This window comes from Oncorhynchus nerka, linkage group LG27 (genome assembly GCF_034236695.1).
Source record: "Oncorhynchus nerka isolate Pitt River linkage group LG27, Oner_Uvic_2.0, whole genome shotgun sequence".
NCBI classification, from domain to species: domain Eukaryota; kingdom Metazoa; phylum Chordata; class Actinopteri; order Salmoniformes; family Salmonidae; genus Oncorhynchus; species Oncorhynchus nerka.
This window is the reverse complement of record NC_088422.1, coordinates 43,940,411-43,954,542: the sequence shown is the minus strand read 5'-3', so window position 1 is coordinate 43,954,542 and position 14,132 is coordinate 43,940,411. Positions and strand designations below refer to the sequence as shown.

The 14,132-nt window shown below is 43.8% G+C and overlaps 1 protein-coding gene across 2 annotated transcripts in view; it reads left to right on the top strand.

Moving 5' to 3' along the window:
- The window catches only part of LOC115111837 (A disintegrin and metalloproteinase with thrombospondin motifs 12), a 44,392-nt gene that overhangs the window by 12,919 nt on the left and 17,341 nt on the right, over positions 1-14,132 (top strand). For both annotated transcript variants that reach the window (XM_029638317.2, XM_065011696.1), the window contains exons 3-4: positions 12,884-13,067; positions 13,279-13,408. In XM_029638317.2, coding sequence (XP_029494177.1) covers positions 12,884-13,067; positions 13,279-13,408 — 314 coding nt within the window. The remainder of the gene's footprint in view (positions 1-12,883; positions 13,068-13,278; positions 13,409-14,132) is intronic.

Here is a 14,132-nt window from a genome sequence, read left to right as displayed (position 1 = left end):
CAGCTAAAAAGAGGACCATGTGCATGTCAGGTCAAATAACAACCCGATGCTCATCTCCCAGGACAAACTAGCTAGCAACAGCTACCTAGCTAAATGTCCACGAGTCTGTGTGTTTCGACCTGCCCCCAAATTAATATCACTGATTCACAGTTGATTTTGGTATTTAAACCTTAGTGTCATTATCACGTCTAGTGGGTATAGACAAAAATCAACATGTGCATGATGGCAGAGGCCCCGCGCGTGGCTGGTGTAGTCAGCATGTAATGTTAAGGTGCTCATAGTGTGCACTTCCACCATGGTAAAACACATCACCCTGAGCTAGGTTTGCATAACACAACTGCCTAGGAAATAGCTACATACCTGCCTTGACCTACAGTAAGAGAAGGCCTGTTTTTTCTTTATGCTTATTGGTTGTAAGGCTTTTGAGGGTTAGCTGTGGTTGGTGAACTGAATGGAATGCGTGTAGCTTGGCATGGACTAGGCGTCAGCCCAGGCGACAGCACAGGGACACCTCTGGATTGCAAAAAAAGCTACAGCGTGGTTACTAAATGAACACCCTGCAACCTCTGATTCCAGCCCACTTCTTTTGGTAGAGCAAATAATGACCAGATGAAGTCAAATCCACATGGTCTCAGGGCAATTTGTATTTTTCTGTATGTAATTCGGACACTCCATTTATTATGATATGTTACGTTAGGTTAGGTTACATTATGAATAGCGGTCTTACAATAACATACAAATTGGATGATGTAAGTTATCATACATCTTGGATGAGACCAGGTTGCTTGATTACGTTGGTGGTTAGGTGAACTAATGACAAAGGTTAGGATCATTTACATAACAGGTTCGGTGAATTGGGTTAAGTTTAGAAGGTTTCAGATGTATTTGGAAGATGGGCAGAGACTCTGATGTTCTGTAAGCACAGTGGTCTTGTAGAGGATGCAAGTTTAGACTGGAAGCCAGTGGAGTGTTGCGGAGGTGCGTGATGACATGAGAGAACTTGGGAAGGTTGAAAACCAGGCAGGCTGCAGAATTCTGGATAAGTGGCAGTGTAAAATGCTACAGTTGTCCCCGACACGACTTTCAACATGCAACCTTTGGATTGCTAGAGAGTCGCAGAAAACGCCTACCCATCCTCCCTGTCAACCTCCCTACTTTCGTTTCTGTCTAAAGTAACTGGACCATTACTAGGGATCATACTTCTTGGCGGTGCTCAGAAATACGTAAAATATGTTCTGTATGGCTCTGAGGCCAGGCTGGTCAAATGGGCACAACCAACGAACTAGCAGTTGAAGGGGTTTTAGTATAACATGATTCATATCTAAGGAACTTAATTTCCATGTGTCCTATCTGTGCTTAGAGTTGAAAAAAGTTGTAAACTAGCAGTGTTATTAAGTCATATTGAAGTTAGAATTGATTTATTTTTGAACTATAATTTCCGTTTTGAGATAAAACTTCTCAGGAAAGCTATGAAGGAACCAGTTAAATGTTCTCAGAACCTCCCTGCAACCTAAAAAATAAACGTACCCTGGCAACCAACTCCTTAATTGAAAAAGTATTCTGAACTTTTCCAATAAATGGGCAAAAAGATCAAAATACTTTTCAATTAAAGAGTTGGTTGCCAGGGTACGTTTATTTTTTATCTGATTAGATCTGATTAGTCAAAAGACCAATAGTTGGGCAGAAGACCAGAATTGGACTGTCTGTGTAAAGGCAGGCAATGTCATATAGAGAAATTCACAAGACATAGCCGTTGAAAAAAAAATTGTGTTCCAGCTCAGTAGTCAAACCAAACCTAATGCTTTTTCAATGGAGGTGTTGGTTGCCCCAAGGCACTACAAGGAACAAGTATTTGCATGTTCAGTGCCATTATTTCGGCACATTATCTTTTGTGAAATGCCTATCTCCTCATGCTGTCTAAAGCCACATATTCATTCCCCAGCTAGCACATTTGGTTCCTTGGAAATTATGGGAACGTATGTTTTTGGTTTGACATTGGTTGTTGGAATGAAGCCATACGTTTCCTGACCGGTAAAATTTAACATTTTTTAAAAATGTTCTGAGAACAGAAAAGAAAATTACACCTGTTCTGGGAATGTTTATTTTTAGGTTGCTGGGAGGTTTTTATTAACGTTCCCTGCAAATTATAGGTCATTTGGAGGTTTTTGAATAACTTCCTTAATACTTTAACTAAATCTTTCAATGAGACTTAATTACACTGCTAGATTATTTTGGGAAACCTTTTTGAACTCTAAGCACAGATAGTACACATGGAAATTAATTTCCTTAGATATGAATCATGCAAAAACATTTATTTATTTATTGAGGCACAGCGTCAGTGAGATTCGAACGTATGATCTTGTCCATGGAATTATTCTACTGCTCCACCAGGATGGAGCTACAGATGTCAGATCTTAATTTGAACACTCTTTTGTCACAGAAAAATATCCTGCACATCAGGAAATTCAAATGAGCCTTTTGATTTAGATATGTTCATTGAAAAGTTCTCTTTTTCTCCATGCAGGGGCAGTCGAGTCATTCAGACCTGTGCCAACTATCAAAATCATCCTCACTTTCTCACGGTTGTCACTAGTTACCACAGTCACAAAACCAAAATGGGCTATTGTATAATTTAATGAAAACAAAAATGTGCTTAATTTAGGGTTAGGCATAAGGTTAGCAGTGTGGTTAAGGTTAGGGTTAGCCTATGACTTTAAACCTAAATATAAATGAATGATCTGATGGTGGCACTGCAAGGGCAAACTTGCAATGTATTCAAGGTTAAAAGTCCTCTGAAGTTTTGAATTTTCACCTCAAAATCACCAACCTGAATCTCAACATATAGTTTTATTTTCAATTTATTTTCTTTGTTTTTGGTTTCAATGGTGGAATCAGTTCACATAGCATCTGTTGTTGTTTTCTAGGTCTGTGTTTATTCACGTTCTGAGAATGGAATATATATGCTTTTTAATGACGTTCTTAGAACGTTAAAGTTTTCTTGTGGTTTTAATGTAAGGTTTTCTTCATGTTCTGCGAACGTAATTAAGTTCTTATTGACGCTCGTGGGAATTGGCGAATTGGACTATATGGATAGGATTAAATTGAAATATTTCTTACAGAAGAAATATGGAAAGCATATGCATAACCATGGTAGAAATTACACAGAACAAAAATGTAATCACAACATGTAAAGTGTTGGTCCCATGTGTCATGAGCTGGAAACCCCCCCAGAAATATTCCATATGGACAAAAAGTTTGTTTCTCTCAAATGTTTTGCATACATTTGTTTATATCCCTGTTAGTGAGCATTTCTCCTTTGCCAATATAATCCATCCACCTGACAGGTGTGGCATATCAAGAAGCTGATTCAGCAACATGATCATTACACAGGTGCACCTTGTACTGGGAAAAGAAAATGCCACTTTAAAATATGCAGTTTTGTAACACAACACAATGACACAGATGTCTCAAGTTTTAAGGGAGCGTGCAATTGGCACGCTGACTGCAGGAATGTCCACCAGAGCTGTTGCCAGAGAATTTAATGTTAATATCTCTACCATAAGCTGCCTCCAATGTCGTTTTAGAGAATGACCGGCCTCACAACTGCAGACCACGTGAAACTTTGCCAGGCCAGAACCTCCACATCCGGCTTCTTCACCTGTGGGATCATCTGGGGGGGTTGTTATTCCCTAAGAGTCTTCAACTATAAGGTGCTTTTTGAGCTCCCCTAGTTGTGCTATTGCGGAACTAGAGAAAGCACACTTGGAGTTGTTTTAAGGCTCTTACACAATTACTGTTGTTTATGCGATCCAAAGAACAGTCCATTATAAATTGCAATCTGGGTCAGGTGGGCATAATTTGAAAGCTTGTTCTATGGCCAACATGCCTAGCGACATTTATAAAATATGATCTTATAGTGTTAGGCTTTCACAAGGCAATTCAGAGAAGCAGGTCATTTTGGTGAGCAATAAAATGGATTCATGAGTTCATTCAAATGTGTGGTCTGTGCCGTATTTTCTATACAATACAACAAACAGGCTCATTCTGTTCAGGACAACCCAGGGTATAATGCCATGTCATCTTGTAACTGTACATCAAACATAGTTATCATAATCATTAACACTCTATATTACTTGAGTTTTATGATATGGAAATGTGATGTGCACATTTGGACTCATGGGTGTTTGGCTTGCTTTTATGACATCAAAGTGGTATTTCTTATAATCCTTGTAATTTACAGCATTTCCCTCACTCGGACAACAAAACATTTGCAAAAGCCCAATTAGCGGAGGGATGAGGGCAACTTCTTGTCACGCGCAGTGCTCAAGTTCAGAACGGCTGTCAGTCAAAACCCATATAGAGCATGGAGACACTAAGCTCTGATGTCATGTATAGCAGTGGTTCCCAACCAGAGTACCCGAAGTACCAGTAAGTCTATGGGCTCATGAGTCTTCTGAAGTACACACTCTGTTACAGCATTCAAATGTAGGTGCTTATCAGTGTCAAAATATGCTATTTATACCCTCTATGAGTATAAAGGGCTACTGTGGACATTTACATTTTATGGAACATTACCATAATATTGGCAAGAACGGACATGAAAGAGAACCATACATTCCCTGAACGTTCTGAGAATATCGCTTGAGAACTTTCCCAAAATGTAGTAAAAATTACATTCAACAGAACCACATGTGAACTTGTGTGGAATGTTCTGTGGAAGTACTAAAATTCCTAGGAACATTTTTAGAACATGACTTATAGAACTGTGCGGAAACCTGGAAACCTGGAAGTACTGAAATTCCCACAGAATAAAGTTTCTTAAAGTTCTCAGAACTATCACAGCTAAGGAAAAGACCCAGATGCAAACAGTTCAAATAAAGGACATTTATTATATAAACAGGGGGCAGGCAAAGGACAGGTCAAGGGCAGGCAGGGGTCGGTAGTCCAGGTCAGATTCCGAAAGGTACAGAGCGGCAGGCAGACTGAGTGTCGGGTGCAGGCAGAGGTCAGTAATCCAGGGCAGTGGCAAAAGGTACAGAACGACAGACAGGCTCAGGGCAGTCAGAATGATCAAAAACCCGGAAAACTAGAAAACAGGCTCAAGGAAACAGGAGTAAGAAAAACACGCTGGTAGGATTGACTCAAGAAGAACTGGCAACAGACAAACAGAGAACACAGGTAAAAATGCACAGGGGATAATGGAGTAGATGGGCGACACCTGGAGAGGGGTGGAGACAAGCACAAAGATAGGTGTAACCGATCATGGTGTGACAGACAACATTCCCAATGTCAAACTAGTTGGAGAACGTTCCTAGAACATTACCAAAATTAAATGTTTGAATTTTTAGGAAACGTTCTGTTAAAGTAAGGACAATAGGAAATACCAAACGTTTTTTTGTCAAGCAACTATCCTGCACCATTCCCAGAAAGTTGTGGGAAGGTTGTATGCAAAATAACCATAGGACAACCACACTCTTGCCAAGCTCTAAGAAACATATAGTTCTCATAACTTCATGTGCTAGCTGGGTATGGTGAGCTGGAAAGAAAAGTTGTGTGTTTAATCATCGTCCACACCATCCCTCCCCAGTCCCCACCTCCCCCTCCCCATGTGTCCCAGTAAGGAGTGGAAGGCCACAGACACACTCTGTTACAGCAGTCAAGCAGCCAGCCAGGCAGGAGGCAGCTTACCCCTGGCCACCCGTCCCTCTTGGCCTGCCCTCCAAAGCCCAGCAGAAGCAGGAAGCAGAGCTAAAAACAGTTCCACATGGCTACTGTATTACAGCTTCCCTGGCTCTGGCACCTCACACTAACACACACACTTCCTCTCAGATACTCAAAGGGGAGGAGGAGGATTAGGGAGAAGAGGAAGAGGAGGAGGAAATGGTGAGGCTTAGAGGAGGCAGGCTGGGTCAGTTGGCAGAATTTACGATGAGCAATTTAGGACTCCCAGTCTGTCCTAATGAGTTTAGGACTTTCCGAGTTGATCTCTTTGTTTGTTTGTTCTCAATATCCATGTTTGTTTCCTGAAATTCTCTTAAAGTACATTGAAGGCACTTTGAATGAGGAACATCGCCATTATTTCTTCCTTTCATGTTCTGTGTTGTTGAATGTTAGTAGAGTAATAGATGCCTTGACAGCTTGTGGATGGTAGTTTAAGGATTACAGGTAGTACCATGCATTGATCCCTATGCAGATCACTTCTGAGTCAGGGTGAATGTTTGGATGGGCCTCTCTTGATTCCTTACCAGCTGATCTGCAACCCTCCATCTAGTTTTTTCTTTTGGGACTGAAATAATAACTGATTGAGGGAAACATCTAGAGGAAACCGCCTCCAACCATAACCCAGATTGATATGGAGTGCTGGAGGTAAAAAAACAAAACAAGCATGTATTAGTCTATAAAGTGTTTATTTTGGTATCTATAGAAATAGATACAACACAGAGAAACAGTCAAAACACCAGCATTCATCTGGGCTTCGTAACTGACCATATAACTATGACCGACTGAGTCACTGCATGCTTTCTCAATGAGTCCACTGAGCTGTGAGAGCCCTGGCTTGCTTCCACTCTCTTTGGCTCAGTGTTGCAGAGCTCTTGGTAGAACTGAATCACTCCCATGATCTAACCATTGCGGCGATTCCCAAACTCGGTCCTGGGGACTCAAAGAAGTGGGGTTAGTTGACTAGTTCATTTTTTAAAATCGGCTGTGTGATGCTAGGGCAAAAACCTATGTGCGCCTCTTTGGGATCCCCAGGACCAAGTTTGGGAAATGCTGATCTAACCACTAATCAGAGAGAACACAGTCAGAGCCAAATATACATGGAGAGTTTGGCTCAGAGAAATTAATAAAGATAAAGGTATCTATGGTTTGGCCATTGTGATTCCAATCAAAAAGTGTTATGGTGCCCGATGACATCAAACAAGTCTGTGAGAGCCATGTTCGTGCCTCAAAAAGCTCTCACAGACTCACGTCAGAATTAGACAATCATCCATGTTTCACAAATGTAAAAAGTCAAAGGGTCAAATTTCAAAGTTAAGTTTTAGGCATTAACTCTGAAATATTTTATTTATACCCCCAATTGGTAGTTACAGTCTTGTCTCATCTGTGCAACTCCCGTACGGACTCGGGAGAGGTGAAGGTCGAGAGCCGTGCGTCCTCTGAAAAACCCAACCCAACTGCACTGCTTCTTAACACAATGCCCACTTAACCCAGAAGCACCAATGTGTCAGAGGAAACACTGTACACCTGGCAACCGTGTACTGCGCCCGGCCCACCACAGGAGTCACGATGGGCCAAGGACATCCCTGCCGGCCAAACCCTCCCCTAACCCAGACGACACTGGGCCAATTGTGCGCCGCCCCATGGGTCTCCCGGTCACGGCCAGCTGCGACAGAGCCTGGACTCGAACCCAGAATCTCTAGTGACACAGCTAGCACTTAGACCATTGCACCACTCGGGAGACCTAACTCTGAAATCTTAAGGTTAGGCATTAACTCTGAATGGTTAAGGTAAGGGTTAAGGTCTGGGATAGGCTTAAAACAAACATGCAACCTTTAGCACCAGAGACAGATGCTTACTCCCATCCGCCATCCCATCTGCTGGTATGCCAGCAGCATACCACCCTGCATACCACTGCTGGCTTGCTTCTGAAGCTAAGCAGGATTGGTCCTGGTCAGGTCCTGGTCAGTCCCTGGATGGGAGACCAGATGCTGCTGGAAGTGGTGTTGGAGGGCCAGTAGGAGGCACTCTTTCCTCTGGTCTAACAAATATCCCAATGCCCCAGGGCAGTGATTGGGCGTACTGCCCTGTGTAGGGTGCCGTCTTTTGGATGGGACGTTAAACGCGAGTCCTGACTCTCTGAGGTCATTAAAGATCCCATGGCACTTATCGTAAGAGTAGGGGTGTGAACCCTGGTGTCCTGACTAAATTCCCAATCTGGCCCTCAAACCATCATGGTCACCTAATAATCCCCAGTTTACAATTGGCTCCTTCATCCTGTAACTATTCCCCAGGTCGTTGCTGTAAATGAGAACGTGTTTTTTTTTTAAAAATAATTTTTATTCCCCAGGTCGTTGCTGTAAATGAGAACGTGTTTTTTTAAAATAATTTTTTGTTTTTTAAATCCCTGTCCACAACACCCTAGCTAAACGGAAACCCATTTGAAGGTAACAGCGCTTGCCCCTAGTGGCCGGTTTCCACGTCATCTCCCGACGTCCTCGGACATGGATGGATGTCTAATACTGACTTGTATCACAGGTGACCAGGCTGCATCCTCTCTGGTTAACTTTGACAAATAGCAGTTCACAGAATTGGCAACCAAACTGGAAACCTGAACCGCTAGAATCAGAAATACATTTGAAGCAATCATTGTGAATGGGTGAATGGATTGCTATTGCTTTATAGGATTCTCTGACCATGGTTCACCTGTGATACCTGTGATTGTGTTTGTTGTGTCCCTGACTGGGGGATCCGCCATAAGCACAGAGTCAGGTGCTCTGACATAGTGGTTGCTGAGGGATGCCTGAAGTATTTTGCACTCGCTGAACCCTCAGCGCACAGGAACTAGAAAACTCAAACCTTGCCTCCTGAGACATAAACTTGGCTGGAGAGAGTAGCAGATTGTCTAGATAGAGACGTGCAGTAGACTGCAGGAGGCGTAAGAGCAGAACAGCACAGCACTTGGATGAGTGGACTTGAGTGGATGGCAACGCTTGCCCCCCCCCTCTCTCTCGCTCCCTCTTTTTCTTTTTTGCATGTTGAATTGGAGATGCAGAGAAGGGCACACCCATGTTCAGTTTGGGCTTGTTAGTATATACATTTGACACACACACACTTTGCACTCTCTGCATGAGGGAATGTGCCCCAGGGCAGTGGTGGATGCCTCCCTCAAGTGAATAATTCTGCCCTGACCTTAGCTGTAGGTGTTTAATGAGGGACCGTGAAGAATACAGATAAAGATACAGAACTGCAGCACTAGCTTCTTTACTGACTTTCATGGCTCAGAGATTATATATCAGAGTTGTAGAAATGTCGTACCTCTCATTTTCCTTTTTAGTCATAGCAAGTTACAATGTGTTGGATCGGTACTCTGTCTCTACGCACACACACGTCAAATCAAATGTTATTGGTCACATACACGTGTTTAGCAGATATTATTGCGGGTGTAGCGAAATGCTGGTGTTTCTAGCTCCGACAGTGCAGTAATATCTAACAATTTCACAACATATACCCAATACACACAAATCTAAGTAAAGGAATGTAATTAAGAACATATAAATATACGGACAAAAAATGACAGAGCGGCACAGACTAAGATACAGTAGATAGTATAGAATACAGTATATACATATGAGATGGGTAATGCAAAATATGTAGAGGCGAAAGAAACGCACACCTATATAGGCGAGGTGCTGGCTAGCGGAGTTTGTGTATGCTATTTTAATACATGAGAATTAACCAATGATATCAGGCCACACCCGGCCATGATCACAGACACCTGAGTGTGTCTTTTGACACTATATACAGTGGGGCAAAAAAGTATTTAGTCAGCCACCAATTGTGCAAGTTCTCCCACTTAAAAAGATAAGAGAGGCCTGTAATTTTCATCATAGGTACACTTCAACTATGACAGACAAAATGAGAAGAAAAACAATCCAGAAAATCACATTGTAGGATTATTTATGAATTTATTTGCAAATTATCATTATTATTATTATGGTGGAAAATAAGTATTTGGTCAATAACAAAAGTTTATCTCAATACTTTGTTATATACCCTTTGTTGGCAATGACAGAGGTCAAATGTTTTCTGTAAGTCTTCACAAGTTTTTCACACACTGTTGCTGGTATTTTGGCCCATTTCTCCATGCAGAACTCCTCTAGAGCAGTGATGTTTTGGGGCTGTTGCTGGGCAACACAGACTTTCAACTCCCTCCAAAGATTTTCTATGGGGTTGAGATCTGGAGACTGGCTAGGCCACTCCAGGACCTTGAAATGCTTCTTACGAAGCCACCCCTTCGTTGCCCGGGCGGTGTGTTTGGGATCATTGTCATGCTGAAAGACCCAGCCACGTTTCATCTTCAATGCCCTTGCTGATGGAAGGAGGTTTTCACTCAAAATCTCACGATACATGGCTCCATTCATTCTTTCCTTTAGTCGTCCTGGTCCCTTTGCAGAAAAGCAGTCCCAAAGCATGATGTTTCCACCCCCATGCTTCACAGTAGGTATGGTGTTCTTTGGATGCAACTCAGCATTCTTTGTCCTCCAAACACGACGAGTTGAGTTTTTACCAAAAAGTTATATTTTGGGAGAATGTCATATGGTCATATGAAACCAATCTTCTTCTGGATCATCCAAATGCTCTCTAGCAAACTTCAGACGGGCCTGGACATGTACTGGCTTAAGCAGGGGGACACGTCTGGCACTGCAGGATTTGAGTCCCTGGCGGCATGGTGTGTTACTGATGGTAGGCTTTGTTACTTTGGTCCCAGCTCTCTGCAGGTCATTCACTAGGTCCCCCCGTGTGGTTCTGGGATTTTTGCTCACCGTTCTTGTGATTATTTTGACCCCCCACGGGGTGAGATCTTGCGTGGAGCCCCAGATCGAGGGAGATTATCAGTGGTCTTGTATGTCTTCCATTTCCTAATAATTGCTCCCACAGTTGATTTCTTCAAACCAAACTGCTTACCTATTGCAGATTCAGTCTTCCCAGCCTGGTGCAGGTCTACAATTTTGTTTCTGGTGTCCTTTGACAGCTCTTTGGTCTTGGCCATAGTGGAGTTTGGAGTGTGACTGCTTGAGGTTGTGGACAGGTGTCTTTTATACTGATAACAAGTTCAAACAGGTGCCATTAATACAGGTAACGAGTGGAGGACAGAGGAACCTCTTAAAGAAGAAGTTACAGGTCTGTGAGAGCAAGAAATCTTGCTTGTTTGCAGGTGACCAAATACTTATTTTCCACCATAATTTGCAAATAAATTCAGTAAAAATCCTACATGTGATTTTCTGGATTTCTTTCTTCTCATTTTGTCTGTCATAGTTGAAGTGTACCTATGATGAGAATTACAGGCCTCTCTCATCTTTTTAAGTGGGAGAACTTGCACAATTGGTGACTGATTAAATACTTTTTTGCCCCACTGTAAATGAGTCATCCTCTAGTGTTTGTCATACCCTGATGAAGACAGCTTATCTGTCAAAACGTTGGACATAAATATTTTTGCATCTGAGCTCCTAGAGTGTGCGGCTCTCCTTTATTTACATTTTTAAATGCAAAATATGTAAACATTATTAAAGTGGCTAGTGTTCCATTTATTAAAGTGGCCAGTGATTTCACGATTATGTATATAAGGCAGCAACCTCTAAGGGGATAGTGAGGGCTATTTAACAGGCTGATGGCCTTGAGATAGAAGCTATTTTTCAGTCTCTCGGTCCCAGCTTTGATGCACTGTACTGACCTCGCCTTCTGGATGATAGCAGGTTGAATAGGCAGTGGCTTTGGTAGTTGTTGTCCTTGATTAACTTTTTGGCCTTCCTGTGACATCGGGTGCTGTAGGTGTCCTGGAGGACAGGTAATTTCCCCACGGTGATGCTTTGGGCAGACCGCACCACCCTCTGGAGAGCCCTGCAGTTGCGGGCAGTGCAGTTGCCGTTCCAGACGGTGATACAACCTGACAGGATGCTCTCAGTGTGATCTGTAAAAGTTTGTGAGGGTTTTAGGTGCCAAGACCAATTTCTTCAGCCTCCTGATGTTGAAAAGGCGCTGATGCGCCTTCTTCACCACACTGTCTATGTGGGTGGACCATTTCAGTATGTCCGTGATGTGTACGCCGAGGAACTTGAAGCTTTCCACCTTCTCCACTGCGTTCCCATCGATGTGGATAGGGGGGTGCTCCCTCTGCTGTTTCCTGAAGTCTACGATCAGCTCCTTTGTTTTGTTAACGTTGAGTGAGAGGTTATTTTCCTGGCAGCACACTCCCAGAGCCCTCACCTCCTCCCTATAGGCTGTCTCGTCATTGTTGCTAATCAAGCCTACTGTTGTGTCGTCTGCAAACTTGATGATTGAGTTGGAGGCGTGCATGGCCACAGAGTCATGGGTGAACAGGGAGTACAGGAGGGAGATGAGCACGCACTCCTGTGGGGCCCCAGTGTTGAGGATCAGCAAAGTGTAGGTGTTGTTTCCCTCCTTCACCACCTGGTGGTGGCCCGTCAGGAAGTCCAGGACCCAGTTGCACAGGGCGGTGTTCAGACCCAAGGCCTTGAGCTTAACGATGAGCTTGCAGGGTACTATGGTGTTGAATGCTGAGCTATAGTCAATGAACAGCATTCTTACATAGGTATTCCTCTTTCCCAGATGGTATGGGGTAGTGTGCAGTGCGATGGCGATGGCGATTTCATCTTCTGTGGATATATTGGGACGGTATGCAAATTGAAGTGGGTCTAGGGTGACAGGTAAGGAAGTAGAGGTGATACGATCCTTGACTTGTCTCTCAAAGCACTTCATGATGACAGAAGTGAGTGCTACGGGTCGATAGTCATTTAGTTCAGTTTCCTTTGCCTTCTTGGCTACAGGAACAATGGTGACCATCTTGAAGCATTTGGGGACAGCAGACTGGGATAGAGAGAGATTGAATTTGTCCGTAAACACTCCAGCCAGCTGATCTGCGCATACTCTTAGTACGCGGCTAGGGATGCCGTCTGGGCCGGCAACCTTGCAAGGGTTAACACGGTTAAATGTCTTACTCACGTCGGCAACAGAGAAGGAGAGCCCACAGTCCTTGGTAACGGGCTGCGTCGGTGGCACTGTGGGTGAAGGTGTTTAGCTTGTCCACACACACACGCAGTGTACATATATTGTATACCGTTTGTTTGTGTTTCCCCCACCACAGAAAGGACTCTTTACCTTGCCTGAAGGACCCCACTTCATTCAACCAGTCCAGGGGTCCACTGATGGGGCTGTCGAAAGGGAGGGACCAGGGCTCCATGTGGTCTATCCCAGCGTAACCACGGCACCACACAGATACCGACGCAGCTCTGAGGCCCGGGACACACACAACCCCTGTGGGGTCAGAGGTGAGTAGAATATATTAGAACATAACTCAATTAAATAGACTTGAACACAATGAAATATAATATAATTGAATATAGTTTGTTTTGTTAGATAGGTTTGGCTTTTGTAAATGTTTTGTACGAGTATGAGGAGTGCTCAAGGTCCTATTTTTCCTCTTGTCTAATACAGTCGATTGTTTTACCTCATATCTCTGTGCTGCTGTCCATCCTGCAGACGCACCAGGTGATTCCCTAGTGGTGGAGAGGGAAAGAGAGGACTGGGAGAGGGAACAGCGGGAAGAAGAGAGGGAGAGAGAGGAGGAGACGGCTCAACATCGCTCCCAACGCTCCATCAGCAGAGATAGGTGCACAGCATTGTTTCTCCTACCATTGTATAGGCGGGTCGGGTGGCAGAAAAGAGTTTGGCTTCTATTGACACATTTTATGCCAGTAGGAATCAAACTAGGCGACTGGTGCATCTTTTTTCCCCTGGAATTCTTTGAAAATTAGGAATTTTTTGGAATGTGTTGTTTTTACCACATTCTGGACTTCCTGACGGGCCACCCCCAGGTGGTAAGGGTAGGTAACAACACATCCGCCACGCTGATCACCAACACGGGGGTCCCTCAGGGGTGCGTGCTCAGTCCCCTCCTGTACTCCCTGTTCACTCCTAACTGCATGTCCAGGCACGACTCTAACACCATCATTAAGTTTGCCGATGACACAACAGTGGTAGTTCTGATCACCAACAATGACGAGACAGCCCATAGGGAGGAGGTCAGAGACCTGACCTTGTGGTGCCAGGACAACAACTTCTCATGCAACGTGATCAAGACTAAGGAGATGATTGTGGACAGGTAAAGGAGGACCGAGTACGCCTCCATTCTCATCGACAGGGCTGTAGTGGAGCAGGTTGAGAGCTTCGAGTTCCTTGGTGTCCACATCACCAAAAAACAAGCATGGTCCAAGCACACCGAGACAGTCGTGAAGAGGGCACAACAAAACCTATTCTCCCTCAGGAGACTGAAAAGATTTGTCATGGGTCCTCAGACCCTAAAAAGGTTCTATAGCTGCACCATCGAGGGCATC